General features: G+C 48.6%; 1 protein-coding gene across 1 annotated transcript in view; it reads left to right on the top strand.

The window, feature by feature from the left end:
* ephb4a (eph receptor B4a) overlaps positions 1-14,985 on the top strand; it is a 29,041-nt gene extending 14,056 nt beyond the window's left edge. Inside the window, exons 2-17 of the mRNA XM_029172785.3 lie at positions 561-631; positions 2,722-3,003; positions 4,095-4,485; positions 5,841-5,993; positions 7,365-7,700; positions 7,783-7,907; positions 8,309-8,474; positions 8,728-8,827; positions 10,061-10,125; positions 10,288-10,401; positions 10,808-11,055; positions 11,130-11,345; positions 11,643-11,792; positions 11,930-12,123; positions 12,544-12,702; positions 12,968-14,985. Coding sequence (XP_029028618.1) covers positions 561-631; positions 2,722-3,003; positions 4,095-4,485; positions 5,841-5,993; positions 7,365-7,700; positions 7,783-7,907; positions 8,309-8,474; positions 8,728-8,827; positions 10,061-10,125; positions 10,288-10,401; positions 10,808-11,055; positions 11,130-11,345; positions 11,643-11,792; positions 11,930-12,123; positions 12,544-12,702; positions 12,968-13,076 — 2,879 coding nt within the window. The 3' untranslated portion in view covers positions 13,077-14,985. The remainder of the gene's footprint in view (positions 1-560; positions 632-2,721; positions 3,004-4,094; positions 4,486-5,840; positions 5,994-7,364; positions 7,701-7,782; positions 7,908-8,308; positions 8,475-8,727; positions 8,828-10,060; positions 10,126-10,287; positions 10,402-10,807; positions 11,056-11,129; positions 11,346-11,642; positions 11,793-11,929; positions 12,124-12,543; positions 12,703-12,967) is intronic.

Genomic DNA, 14,985 nt, shown 5'->3' with positions numbered 1-14,985 from the left:
TAGGTCCAGGGTGTTATTGGGATAGTGAATCATAGCAGAACTGCTCAGATTGTATGTGGTTTGGCAGCTTGCCTCTCGAAAGATTACAAAAAAAGAAATCAGTCCTATTGTAATCACAGATCGTGACTGGAGGGGCTTAAATCTTCCTACGTGGCCGCGTCTGTGCTCGTCTGGTCGATGGCCTCGCATCCACTGCTTGTCCCCGCTCTCCCCGGACAAAAGGGAACTCTCTGCACCAGGCTCAGTGTGACCACAGGCATGGCGTGTTGCTGGGAAGCGAGGGGACACGGGGGAATACAAACAAACATGAGAGGAAAGCCAATTTTAGGGAAGGGGGAATGTTCCTGTAAACGCAATTGACTGGTGAAACTCCATCTTCTTCCGTAATCCCAGTGTAAACAGCAGCTAATACGTAGCAGAGCTCGTGACTCCACGTCTTCTCTCCGTGACTTTTTAAAATCACTTGTGTGTTTCTTTCAATTTAAATTAAATTTATAGTCGTCATCTTCTGTCCTGCCGTGACTGATGATGTGTTTTTGATCTTTTTTTGTTTTCCACAGAGGTCCTGATGAACACGAAGACGGAGACGTCTGATCTGAAATGGACCATCTTCTCTCGTGCCCGACCCGAGGTGTGTAACCCCAGCTTCCCCGTTATCTGTATTCCTGACGCAGGCCTCGTGGTGGCTGGGGATTTTTGGCTTCCAGCTGTTCCTTTGTTACTTTGTCTATAAAAGGGTTCCTTCTGTGGCAGGTAACTGACAGATTAAAGGAAACGCCAGAGCGAATGTTGGATTCAAAGTGCATTGAAAGCAGATGCTTTGATACATGCTGTCAGCCTTGGAGTTGGAGTCACTGGCTGCCCACAATTCTGAATAGTGCAGCCAGAAAAAGACATATTTGTAATTTGATCAGCTGAGGAGTGGTTGCTAGGGTTTTTTCTTTCTGCCAGCAGCATCACTGACCAAAACTGCTCAATTTGCTGATGCCTCAAAAGAAAAATGATCACAGTGATGCGGACGGGGAGGTTTGTGGGACCGGACAGAAACGCTCAACAAACGTGTCTGTGCTTTTGATTAAGCGGCAAAAGCAAAATAAACCGCCGGCCTTGAAATAGTTTAAACACTCGCCGTCATTTGAAGCGAGACCGTTCATGAAAGGCCTCGCTTTGTCAGAATCATGGATGGATTGTTTTGTGTAACACTAACACACTAACGAGTGCAGTGATTTCGCCGGCGATGACAGCCGGAGGCGGAGCGCCGCCGCCGCCGGCCCAACGGATGACAGACGCCGTTACTATAAGCTTTATTTTTAGCAATAAAGCCTTGCAAAACCCACAGAACACATCTGTGCCAACATCACAGCTCAAGTAACTCAAAAGCATCAATAATTAATTAATTAATCTTCATGATAGGACCGAATATTGATACAAAACCTCCAGCAAATATATTTCACTAGACAGAATGTTTTATTCATGAGCCATGTAAACAAAAGCAAAGGCTGTCGTCAACATGGTCGACTTGTAACCTTGGTGAGAAGTTGCACTTGGACTTGTTGGAATGTTATTGTTCTGCTCAGTAGCTTCTCCAGTTCCTAAATACTTGATGCCTCACGAACCACTTTGGCATATGATTTTATTCATTTACAGTATATTAATAATGTATTTTTGTACGGTGTCTTTGAAGGCTTTATAGTTGAGCGTGTTTTTAAAAATGATGTAGGCAGTAAGTCAAATGCAACTGTTGAAGTGTTTGTTTGCTGCAGGAGTCATTTATTTATTCAACTCTATCACTAATTAATTAAGTCTATCTATAGTGTGGAACCACATGCGATGTCAAGCTCTCTGGCTGCTTGTAAAACCCATTTAAGCTAATTCTCCAAACAGTTGTGGTTAAGTTCAGATTAGCCCTGTGGAGGTTTCTATTCACCGTCATCGGAGGAAACGTGTTGTTCACAGCAACATGCTCAATGCTGTTTATTTTGTTGGATTAGAAGGGGAATTCTCCCTTCAAGAGACTCCAACCTGGCTCTCGGTGCTCTGCTGCTCCGTAATTCATTCAGACCCGTAGTCTGCCTCACTCTCCACATCAGCTGCAAATGGATTTTTAAAGATTTACATATTTATATAACTGGATTTCTGAGCCTCAAGTTCAGCAAATCTGCTAAATTCTGCCCCGAGTAGGTAAATTTCTTGCTTGTTTCTCGCTCTCGGGAACATAGTGGTGGTGAACATGTTTGCTGTTGACTCAGAAGTCAAACATTAAAGCGCTTTGGCTCCCGAACCCAAACAAATGTAGATATCAGTGGAGGCTTCTCTCTTCATACATATGTGCGATATTCCCGCAGTATTGCTGCGTTTTAGGCTAAAAGTGTGTTTAAGGGGCGACGGCTGTGTCTGTCTCAGATGTTGTGCAGTAGTGTTCCATGTTTGACAAGTGAGACTTGTATTCCCACTAACCGGCCCCGGCTCAGCAGGAGGAATGATTTAACGGCTCACACTCAAACTTGGATGTGATCGAAATCCAGAGCAGGCCAGATCTGTCCCGCAGGCCCACAGGTGTAGCTCAGCAGAGAGCCAACGCAGGGTCGCAGCCTTATTGTGATGAATACGACTTTTAATGTAACCAATTATGTAAGAGCTCGAGTAAGTCTGGAGGAAAAATCAAATGAAGTTTTCTGGGTCAGCGACTTGACAGCGCTTTGTTCTCCTCTTTGCTCCCAGTGGGAGGAAGTGAGCGGTTTGGATGAGGAGAACAACAGCGTGAGGACCTATCAGATCTGTCAGACCGACAGCGCATCCAGCCACTGGCTGCGCAGCGGCTTCATCCAGCGCAGGGGCGCGTCTCAGGTTTACGTGGAGCTGCGCTTCACCATGATGGAGTGCTCGTCCCGCAGCACCCACCACCGCAGCTGCAAGGAGACCTTCAACCTCTACTACTACCAGGCCGACTCCAACGAGGCCACGGACTCCCACCCGCCCTGGATGGAGAACCCGTACACCAAGGTACCGTAGAACTGCACCCGCAGATTCAGAACAGAAACCGCTATTACTGCTCGACCTAATAGTGCAGTATCACATCTGGTCATACGCCAACATCTGGCCCCACAGCAGCTTTTTTTTCATTAATCACAGGAGTGAAGAGAATATTGAAGATTTGATTTAGTGCTAAGTTCGTTTATTGAAAAGTAAATGTCATTTATCGTTTCCTACTGGGAGGCTTTGGATTTGATTGATTTTTTTTTTACTGAACATCAATTCAGAATAAACCTTAAAATCATGAAATATCATTTTACACAAAAAACTACATTATTGACTATTTCTACGCTCCTCTGTTGACAGTGTGATTCACCATTCAGCTATAAATAATAATCTCAGTCCAAGGTAACCCTGATGATGATGTGTAGGTTATTCTGAAAGCTTGTGTTACAGCCTGATAGTGTTTCTTAGTGAATGGAAGAAACACAATTCAGGAGATCAACTAAAAAGATGTTTTACACCGTAGAGACTCAACTTGTAGAGACTAAAGAGCCTTTACTTTTTACAACATATAATGATTCTTTTATTTTAGCTCCAAGAAATGTCAGCGTCATCACCATCTGCTTTTGAAACCTCTCCTTGTCGCTGCTTTCAGCCCGTTTCACAACCTTCATGTTTTTGCTCATTGTTTATTTTCTGGTTTTCATTTTCTGAACACACGGCTCTGGTTGCGTCCTTGAACACACCACCGCAGAGAGGTTTCGAAATACGCCCCACTCCTGGACTTCATTACCACTTAATAATGTAACTTTGACAGAAAAATAAAAGTGATGAAATGTTTACTGTGATGAATCACCTCTCTGCCCAGCAAGTCCTTGCAAGTTGAGGTTCAAAGTACACTATAACAAATGGAAAACAATGGCTGCCAGGAAGGTTGTAAAACAATCTCAAATCACCGCTTTGGAAAACGTCCAGTAATATAAAGCATGTGTCTCAATGTCTTGATTGTAAATAAGCAAAAAACTGTGTAAAACATGTACAACCAGTTGCGTCTTACTAGTGAATGCCTCTGGAATGTGGCCATTACATAAGATCCTTTCTCTTTCTTCCTGTCCTAGGTGGACACAGTGGCTGCAGATTTTCTCCTAAGGAAGGGAGGGGAGCGGAAATTCAATGTGAAGACCTTAAGACTGGGCCCTTTATCCAAGAGGGGCTTCTACTTGGCCTTTCAGGCTCAGGGCGCCTGCATGGCTCTGCTCTCCGTCAGGGTGTTCTTCAAAAAGTGTCCTCCCCTGGTCAGCGCCCTTTCCTCCTTCCCAGAGACAGTTCCCCGCACTCTGGTTCAAGAGGCGCAGGGAGTGTGCGTGGAGCACGCCTCCCAGCAGGGGCCCCGGCCTCGGCCGCCCAAGCTCTTCTGCGGAGAGGACGGCCAGTGGGTCGGCCAGCCGACGACCTCGTGCGCCTGCGTGCCGGGGTTCGAGCCCACGGAGGGGCACACGCGCTGCACAGGTAACCAGAAGGCTGCGTAGACCAGCAAAGCAAGGCCGTACCCGCATAGGCAGCAGCTCGGGCAGACTAAACAAGAAAACAATTGTAAATCGAGGGTGGAGAGCGCCGAGAAGGGGGTGGTGGAGGTGGGGGGGAAGCAACAGGACGGGGAAGTTAATGAGGCTGGAGAACTGCTGTGACACGCAGGGGACGGAGAGGTCAGCAGGAGCAGCACTTAGCTCAGAAAGGAGGAGCGGGGTCACCGGCCCACCGCCGCGACGCCCCATGGTTCCGCAGAGATAGAGAGGTGACGAGGGGGGGGGGGGGGGGGGCGTCGCGGGGTAAAGAGCGTATCGCTCTGAGAACATCAAAGCCACGCAGGCAGACAAGAAAAGAGGGAAGAGGCAGCGCGATTCTCTCAGGAGCTCTGCAGCCGCACAGTCTAATTAGCCAATTAACAAGGCTTGAGCTCAAACACTCCCACACACACACACACACACACACACACACACACACACACACACACACACACACACACACACACACACACACACACACTGCTTCACTCCATCACGGATTAATGTTGAGCCTCAAAAACAAAGAAAGGCAACATTTTCTAGAGGGAATGTGCGCTCGCATCTGTCGGCGTTTGAAGGGATGGCTCGGCCTGATCTCTGTGGGAGGTATAATGATTTTTCATGAGAAAAAAATAATTTCCGACATTTTGCTCGTGGAGTAGCGGGGCTGGCATTTTGCGGCGTTCTGTCACCGACGAGAGCTGTGAGAAAAACACTCTCACCAGACCATAAAGGGGAAATTGCCTCTACAGCGCGACTGAACACTCGCTCCGAGGCCGGTCATTCCACAAAAATGAATTTGACGTCTAGGTTTAAAATTAAATTAATGTAGCTGTAATGCCATTATCTCCTGTAGACAATGCATATGTTTTCTGGGTCAAGCGCATTCCTCTGATTAAAAAAAACAAACAAAAAAAACGTATCAATGCTGTCAAGATAATTTAGCTTTGAGGATGAGCTCTATTAGAATATTTGATCTTTGAAGTAAAGCTCTAACAGGCTATAAATACTGCTGCGTGGAGGCTTACACAGAAAATTTAAATTCCTCTTTAGTGCATTAGATGCTGTGGCTGCTGCTACCGGTCGGGTTGGACACGTTCTCCACTCGGCTGCTTAATCCGCCATCTTCCTTTTTTTAATCCTAACCTAAAAAGTACCTTTATTCGTGTTTTAGTCTCTGCAGTGTTAATGTGATTCAACAGGTCCTCACACAGGCCTCATCACTTGGTCACTGTCTGGCACTGAAGCATTCTGGGTAGTCGGTGTGAAGTGTGATAATTCATCTTTTTTCGTCCCCAGCCTGCCCTGAGAATCACTTCAAGTCGGGCACGGAGGGCCAGTGCACCGCCTGCCCGTCCTACAGCTACACCACCAGCAGGGGGGCGCCGGTGTGCGCCTGCCGCCCCCTGTACCTGCGCGCTGAGTCGGACCCGGCCGACGCCCCGTGCACCCGTGAGTAGCGGTCCTGCACGCGTTCAGCAGCGCGTTACGTGTTCTCACCCCCTCTGGTTTGTTTTGACCGTTCGGGCTTGTTTCTCTGGTGTCATCCAGCCCAGGCTTCTCTAATCTGCCCCGGGTCCTTTGTGCCCCGCGCTGGGCATTGACATGCGTGGCTTTTGTGACAGGCCGTTGGGGGGCTGGGGGCTTTCCTCCTCTAAAGTGAAGCAGGCATTGATGCTCTCAAGTGACACCTCTATGCAGATTCAGGAATGTCAATTCAGCCGCATGTGGGCCGTGCGAACGGGAGCGGCTTTGTAATTAGGTGCACTTTTAAACTGGCGGTAAATAGGATGCGAAACAATGCGAAACCTCGAGCTGCTGACGGTTTCTGTTCTCGGCAGGTGTGTTTTCAATGGCAACTAGCAGTGACATTCGTTCCTCCTGCTGTTCCTGATAACTATAATTACAAAGGCTTTATCTTAATTATTAATCGCTTAATTTGGCCGCTCCTGAGGCACAGTATGTTTTTGCCTGTGTGATTTTGCACATTACTTGTACTTTTAGTATGTATGTAAAAGTACTAAGCTGTCACGATGCAGCCGGACGTGTTTCACTTGTGCGACAGCCTCGGCGATGCTCAACAAAGTGGACTCTGATTGTTAAGCCGTAAAATGTAAAAATGCCCATTTCCAAATATTGAAATCGGAATTTATATGCACCCAAATCTTCTGTGATGTTTTCCCACTTGGGTTTTCCAATGAGGAGACTATTAACACTTACTTTAAGTTAGCTGCAGGCTCGCGGAGGGAGCTCTATCTCCTTGGCAGGAACAGAAAGTCATTTGCAGTGTCTGAGTGCTATTGCTGTTTAGTTATGCTTGGCTTGAGGCAACCGCTATCTCCTTACAGTTTTTAGACGGGGATCATTATCATCCAGCTTTAGACAGACGTAATTGTTGCATTTTGCGACACATGCGCTGCGGCCGTGACGCCGAGCCGCCGCAGGAGCATTGTTCTGCTTCGTGGCTTCGTGTAAAAAAAGAAAAAGGACAAACACAAACAGAGTCCGTGTGGGTCACTGAAAGGTAAAGCAGCAGGGAAGTGACACAGAAGAGATTCTAATTTGATTTAATGGAGATGTGTTGCACTCAGTGATATGGAAAATGAAAAATCTCATTTTTGATTGAATATTGTGACATTTGGGGGGATGTCTACTACTGCTTTCTGATTTTACTTAATCGCTGGAAACAAATGGAAATTCCACTCGCGCCGTTGTGGTATTATAATTATTCTGCTGCAACAGGCAAAAAAGTTCTGGAAACTGCTGTCAGGCAAGAAAAGGTCCATATTTAAAGGGAACTCGGGTTCTTTGTCATCGCCGCAGAGCCGCCCTCAGCGCCACGCAGGGTCAACCCCCTGATCAACGACACCACGCTGGTTCTGGAGTGGAACGAGCCCCTGGAGAACGGCGGGAGGACGGACCTGAGCTACGCCATCGGCTGCTCCGTGTGCAGGTCTCCCAAGGCGCCCTGCCTCCCCTGCGGAGACCTGCTGAGCTACCGGCCGGCGCAGCACGGCCTGCTGGGCCGCAGGGTGGAGGTGTGGGGCCTCCTGCCTCACACCACCTACACCTTCACCATCCAGGCCCTCAACGGGGTGTCCCACCTCAGCGGCAAGGACCCGGCCAGCGACAGCGTCAACATCACCACCAGCCACGACGGTAGGAGGGCGGGGAGTGAGAGGAGAACGGGTGTGATTAGTCCCAATATGATGAGGGGTTGATCATTCTCCCGTGTGCGCAGTGCCGCTGCTGGTGCCCGTTATCCAGCAGAGAGACTCCACAGAGAGCAGTCTGACTCTGCACTGGCCCGTCCCGACGCAGACCCACTACAACATCCTGCAGTACCAGCTGCGCTACTGTGAGAAGGTGAGGCGTAGAAAAAACAGGAGACGGGCACGTGGTTGATGAAGCTCCGGGGACTTTTACTGGCAGACTTCGAGCCGCGCTCATTCTTCCAGCAGCGTTCCCGCACTGTTTCCGGTTCTCTCTTGATTTTTGGCCCCAACATTAAAGTGAATTTCACAAGGCAGGTATTAAAGCGGCTCCACCGGTTTACAGTCGCGTGATTACAGTTTATAGTGGAAACGGTGCACGCTGGTGTTTATTTTGACATTTGGCTGTAGATCCAAAATATTAAATCAGATGTGTGTGGTTGAAAGCTATTGTCTTATTCACATTCTTTGATTCGGAGGCCATTGAACATCCTTGCGGGTTTGTTCTTCTAACGCTGTCCTCCGTTCCAGCGTAACTCTGTTCCCGTTTGGCAGGAGCGCCGCAGCGAGGATCAGTGCCACTACACGGAGAGCAACAGGAACCAGGCCGTGCTGACGGACCTGCGCAGGGCCACTCAGTACGAGGTGCAGGTCCGGGTGCGCACCATGGCCGGCTACGGCAGCTTCAGTCGAGTGAACATGTTCCACACACTGCCCGATGGTGAGAATAAACTGCGTCCAACCCTTTTCCTGCACGACGTAGTGTTAGGAATTTGCTGTCCTTCTATTAAACGAGTGTCCTTGTATTGAGCTTCTTTTAATATTAAACATTCCTGACAGTCCCGTTTGCCTCTCGTGCTTCTTTCAATCAAGTGTAAACCCCCCTGTGATGATTTCTGTCTGTGAATGAGTCTGAATGTTTTTCTGTCTGGTTTCCTTTCTTCTCCGCCTCCTTTGTTTGCCTCCTCTCTCAGGACGCGACGCCGCCTCGCAGTTCTTGATACCTGGCATCCTTATCGCTGTTGGGATGCTGCTCCTTGTCACTTTTGTCTTGGTGGCTGCCTACTGCATACGGTGAGAACTGGGGAACGGGAAAGAGACAAAGGGAAAAGATTTGTCGGCGTAGCAACCACACAGAAAGACAAGGAATAAAAAAAATGGGAAGGGAAATCAGAAATCCAAAACAAGCGTGACCCTTATTTTACAGCTGTGCACCACTTTGTTCTTTTGTTTAGATACGTCGGCGCTTATCGACAGTAGATGTGCACTCTGTTACCCACACCATTTTTTTTACATAGTGAGGCAGTTCAGACACAAAGCAAATGCTCGTGATCTGTTTTGCTTGCACAGCTAAAAGTTATCCTGCTCATTAGAACATTTTCCCCCGGCCTCATTGTTTGAGTAAATAGTGTTGGATGCCATCAGAGGGAGAAACCATCCATGTGTGAGAGAGATGGAGATGGAGGTAGAGGGCAGGGAAAGACAGGATGCAGGCGTCCCAGCCCTGTTTCCACAGGACAGGAGAACAATAGCTGTGACCTTGTGACACACACACACACACACACACACACACACACACACACACACACACACACACACACACAACCAGTGGCTGAGGCCCAGATCTGCCACTAACCAAGGGTGGTGCGTTATTGCTATTTTAGGCTTATGAGGTGAGAGAGAGAGAGCGAGCGAGCGAGCAAGAGAGAAATGGAGGAAGGCAAGGATCCAGTAGCTACAGGCTTGTTACAGTCTTGCAAGGATGAGTTTGCACCGGCAGAATTTTAATGGAGCAGCTCGTGTCAGGGAGCAGAACCAAAGGGGTCGGCTCAGGTATCGGTCGTCACCGCAAGCCGCCGCGCGTCGTGTCAGATCGCTGAGGGTTGTTTAGGGCAAACACCACATCCTTTGCACCAGGCAGAGCGTTTGTGTCAAAATATGATGAAATGATGGTGGAGTTTTTGGAACAGAGCAAGTCCTTTGAGACGCTGCATCTCTGTCAGCTACACTGTGTGGTTGTAGTCTGTGGCTGGACTGTAAGTAGGATATAAGGTAATCAATACAGTACTAGACTTTAAGTAAATAAGAGTGTGTGAGTGTTTCTAAGTTTGTACTTTGGTCAATGAGGCGTCCTGTTATTGTTATTGCATCTGAGCGTTCTATCGCATTGTAAGGTTGTTGATTCATATCTCGTGGATAAAGCGACAGCAACGCTTGGCAAAACATAAAGAAAAGCACTGATCCCTGCGATAACGGCGCCGCTGCCCTAATCTGACTTTATTCATCCCCATCTCTTTCTACCTGCAGCAGACACAGCCGAATAAAGGACCCGGAGCTGAGCGACAAAAACAGCCAGTACCTGGTCGGCCAAGGTAGGAGATCAGCGACGCTGAGATCAGTGACGCTGAGATCAGTGACGCTGAGATCAGTGACGCTGAGATCAGCCTGCATCACGGCTCCTTTACAGAAAATAATTTTTATGTGGCCGTACTTTGCCCCTTCCTTTCTCACGGCTCTTTGTCTTTCGCCCGCAGGGGTCAAGGTTTATATCGACCCCTTCACCTATGAGGACCCCAATGAGGCGGTGCGAGAATTTGCAAAGGAAATCGACGTTTCCTTTGTCAAGATTGAGGAGGTTATCGGCGCTGGTGAGAGCTTGTCTTAAGCTTTTCCCGTCATTCATAAACGTATCAGGCTTGTATTTGTCAGCTGTGACTGTGGGACCACAGGCGTTTTTTTTTAATTCATTCATTCATTTTTTTAGCCTTGTCCTCTTTCCGGATACCTTTATTAACCATGGATCAAATTAGTGAGTTAAATAGATTCTGTGACATTTAAAATTATTGTCTGTATTCTTTCTTATCAGAGAAATTCAATATTGCCACGTAAATAAATCAATTAACTGATAAAAATGTTCACAGCTTAAGCAGCCCTCATTCAAACCAAAGGGCACCGCTAGCTCCAAGCCAGCGTTGTGTTTGCTGGAGTCAGTCATCCTCCTAATGCGCCAAGGAAAGCGGCTCTAATGAGTGTCTATGTGTCTGTGTGCTGCAGGAGAGTTTGGCGAGGTCTGTCGCGGACGTCTGCGGGTTCCGGGCAAAAAAGAAAACTACGTGGCCATAAAGACCCTGAAGGGAGGCTACACCGAGAAGCAGAGGCGCGACTTCCTGTCCGAGGCGTCCATCATGGGCCAGTTCCAGCACCCGAACATCATCCACCTGGAGGGGATCATCACCGCCAGCTGCCCGGTCATGATCCTCACCGAGTTCATGGAGAACGGAGCCCTGGACTCGTTCCTGCGGGTGAGTGGGGCGAACGCGCCGCCGCCGCCGCCGCTCCCCCGACTCTCCGGCTGAAGTGTTGATCTCCTCCGCAGCTGAACGACAGCCAGTTCACACCCATCCAGCTGGTGGGCATGCTGCGCGGCATCGCCTCCGGCATGAAGTACCTGGCGGAGATGAGCTACGTGCACCGGGACCTGGCCGCGCGCAACATCCTGATTAACAGCAACCTGGTGTGCAAGGTGTCCGACTTCGGCTTGTCGCGCTTCCTGCAGGAGAACTCCTCCGACCCGACCTACACCAGCTCTCTGGTGAGACCACGGCGCTCTTCACCCGAAGCCTGTGATTATATTCATCTCCGGCGCGTCTGCCTGCAGCACTAGTATTTATACGTCTGCGTTTGAATGCTAATCACCGAAAACAGCACTTTGAGGCTCCAGCGTCTCAGTGTGACGTGAGAACAGGGATTCGACTAATAGATTTGTTTTTCAATCCGCAGGACTCAGACACATGTTGAATTGTGAATAAATGTTATGCAAATAGCTTCATCTCACCTCAGTAAAAGTACATTGTTATGCGAGCGGTGACGGGTCGGTGTTTGTGTGCAGGGAGGGAAGATCCCAATCCGCTGGACAGCACCGGAGGCGATAGCCTTCAGGAAGTTCACCTCCGCCTCAGACGTGTGGAGCTACGGCATCGTCATGTGGGAGGTCATGTCTTTTGGAGAGCGACCGTACTGGGACATGAGCAACCAGGATGTAAGTCAAACAACCATTTCATTATTAATTACCAGTTATTAATACTTTATTACACAAGTACCTGATCTGTCCTTCCTCCAAGCATCTTATTATTCACACAAATACAGTTCACTAATGCTCTGGTTTGATCTCCTCAGGTAATCAACGCCATCGAGCAGGACTACCGGCTGCCCCCGCCCCCCGACTGCCCCACCCACCTGCACCAGCTGATGCTGGACTGCTGGCAGAAGGACCGCTCGGCGCGGCCGCGCTTCGCCGACCTGGTCAGCGCCCTGGACAAGCTGATCCGCAACCCGGCGTCGCTGAAAATAGTGGCCCAGGAGGGAGCGGGGTGAGAATGCGGCGACAGTAGAAATGCACTGGCTTTTGATGAAGCTCCGGGGACGGAACGGGGGGGGAAATAGGACGCGGGTCCGTCTCTGTCTTGATGCCTGCATAGGCGTCTGACAGCCACGGGACACCCTCCCACTGCTGAGTCGCGTGTACCTGCTGTGACCTGTCAGCCACTCGCTGTGCCCATTTCCCTCCCTCCACATTCCGCCTGTCGGCCGGATGCGCGGAGCGGAGGAGGCTCCGCCCCTGACAAATTCCGTTATTTGTCCCTGTCAGTCACTCAGCGTCAGATTATACCTCTGCTCGGCGATTAGGAATGTGGCTGCAGGACACTTAGCGGCGCGTCGCTGTTGTTCTGCTGACGGCGCGAGTGTCGCGTTGACTGAGCGCCCCTTTGTTTTGCCTCGCTGCCCTCCAGGCCGTCCTACCCCCTGCTGGACCAGCGGGCACCTCTGGCCCTGTCGTCATGCGCGTCCGTGGGGGACTGGCTGAGGGCCATCAAGATGGAGCGCTACGAAGACAGCTTCCTGCAGGCCGGCTTCAGCTCGGTGGACCAGCTGGCTCAGATCAGCACACAGTCAGTCCCTTCTCCCCGTTTTATCATCTGAATGGGACGCTTATCTGTGGAGGGGCGTTCTTACATTTCAAGTCGCACCTCCTGGTCAGGGTCAGGGAGCTGGCTGTGCTTTAGTAGGAACAGCTGCAAGAGTCTTTGGAAGCTTCAAGCATGAAATACTTTTTAAATGTACAGCTTAGACGGTGCAAATATATCCATCATCCTCCATTATATATATATTTTACATTTCTCATGTCTAATAGATGTTTTTTTCATCCTCATTTAGGGATCTGCTGCACATGGGAGTAACTTTGGCTGGGCATCAGAGGAAAATCCTGTCCAGCATCCAGACGATGACCTTTCGGAACAAGGGCACGGCAACTGTGACCTTCTAGCTCACCTGCCTCCCGACCCGGACCCGAGCAGCGGCACGCGGCGCCCGCTGGAGCCGCTCCCGCGTCCCACTTTCTAAGAGCCATGCCAGAAAATATTCACGACTGTGACAAAAAATAAATAATTAAAAAAATGGAGATTTAAAGACTAGAGACGACGTCCACACGAGGACGGGAGCGTCATCCAGACGCCGGCGAAGTCCCTGTCAGCCACAGCGCGGAGGGGATGAAGCAGACGCTCCGCGGCTCTGGCCCATTTTTACAGTTTTATGATTGATGTTTTTCTATCCGAGCGAAGGGGCGACGCAGAGTTTACAAAGTCTCTGCGCTCAAAACTGTCAGTTGAAGGGTCGTTGTGCCAGTGAGACGCAAGTTCACCAAAGGAGACTAAAGGAAATGTCAGTGCCAGTTCAAGCAGTGGGTTTTCATATGACTGTGTAATTATGAGGACGAACTGCTTTCATGCCGGGACGTATTAATGAGTCTGGGCTGCATTTCTAAATGAACCGAACATGTCAACCTTTGGATCTTTCGGCTTTTTCCATCTGATTTCATCATCATTACTCCCTCTTTACTCAGGTGCGATGTGTAATGCAGACTTTGGAGAGCGCTGTACATCCTAATCAGACCGTTCTCATTTTCCTCAGCCTCACTCTCATCTCAACACATCAGCAAAGTGCGAGGAGACAGAGACGTGTCAGCACTTTTTTTTCTTTTTTTGGGGGGGGGGGTTGTGCTCGTCAGTAACCACTGCCCATGTTTCTGCCGGCAGCTCCGTTCCTTTTTTATAATCAGGGAACGAGGACCAAGTGGACTCAGAGACCAGCTCACACTGTAGAAGTGGTTTTCTTTGTAGACATTTACCGAGGAGGCAGTCTGGCCTCCAACATGTTTTGCTTGATATATCTGACGCATTTTTAATTATCTTCTCCTCTATTCTCCTCTTTCAATCTTCCAGTGCCATTCAGCCGTCTTTGTGGACTTAAATGCCAATTTTATAAAACAAAACCCTCTCGTGGGTGATTCTATTTTGTCTCATTTAAATGTACCTTAAAGGGTCGACTTTGACATTTTGAAGCTCGGTGTATAATTCTCCATTATCATGTGTTTATTGTATAGCGTTCGCCCCAGAGCTGCACAGCTGTGTTTCCTTGAACATTGAGCACGTCGGACGACGCGGAGCTTGTTGCGAGCAGTGTCTCAGCCCCTCTCACGTTTCCAATCGAGTGTATTATTTGTATCATCGCATGCTCGATTTTCTCATGAATCACTGAAAGACTACGAGCTTCTAGCAACAAACTGGACTGTTTGTTCCAAGAAGAAACAGCTGGAGCTCCAAGTCTTTACGTCACTCCACATTTTGACAACTTTTCTGAATAATCTGAATAACGTAGCTTAATAACTGCTTAAACATAAGAACCAAAACACAGTTTGTTTATTTTACTAAATAGTTTGCCCTTTGTGCCATAGTCTTTATGCGTTGTAGTATTTTTTTTCAAAAAGTCAGCAAAAAGCGACACATTTCCTAATATGTTCTTGTTAATAGAGTTCTTTGAATGTTTTGTTGCATTTTTCTACATTATTTTTTTAGTTTAAATGACAAAAGAAATAAAACAAACTAATAAATAACAATAACAATAATTCAATTTGATTAATGCAAAATTCACGCGTGACCGTGCCATCGCTGAAAGCATCCGTTCCGTTTGCTGACATGCGTTTGTTGGTCTAAGCTACTGGGGTCAGCGCGCGCAAGCCTGGACGTCATGGGAGGGTTGTGAAAACAGTGGTCTTCATATTGAAGATCTCAATAAAACCATGTTTGAAATAACCACTATTATGTTTGAATGCTGTCCTGTGTGTAGGCTGATCTGTACTGAGTATTCACAATAAAGACATGCAACAGTGTTTACAA

Source organism: Betta splendens, chromosome 14 (assembly GCF_900634795.4).
Source record: "Betta splendens chromosome 14, fBetSpl5.4, whole genome shotgun sequence".
Taxonomy (NCBI): Eukaryota; Metazoa; Chordata; class Actinopteri; order Anabantiformes; family Osphronemidae; genus Betta; species Betta splendens.
Note: the sequence above shows the minus strand (reverse complement) of the source record. Positions and strands in the feature narration are given on the sequence as shown.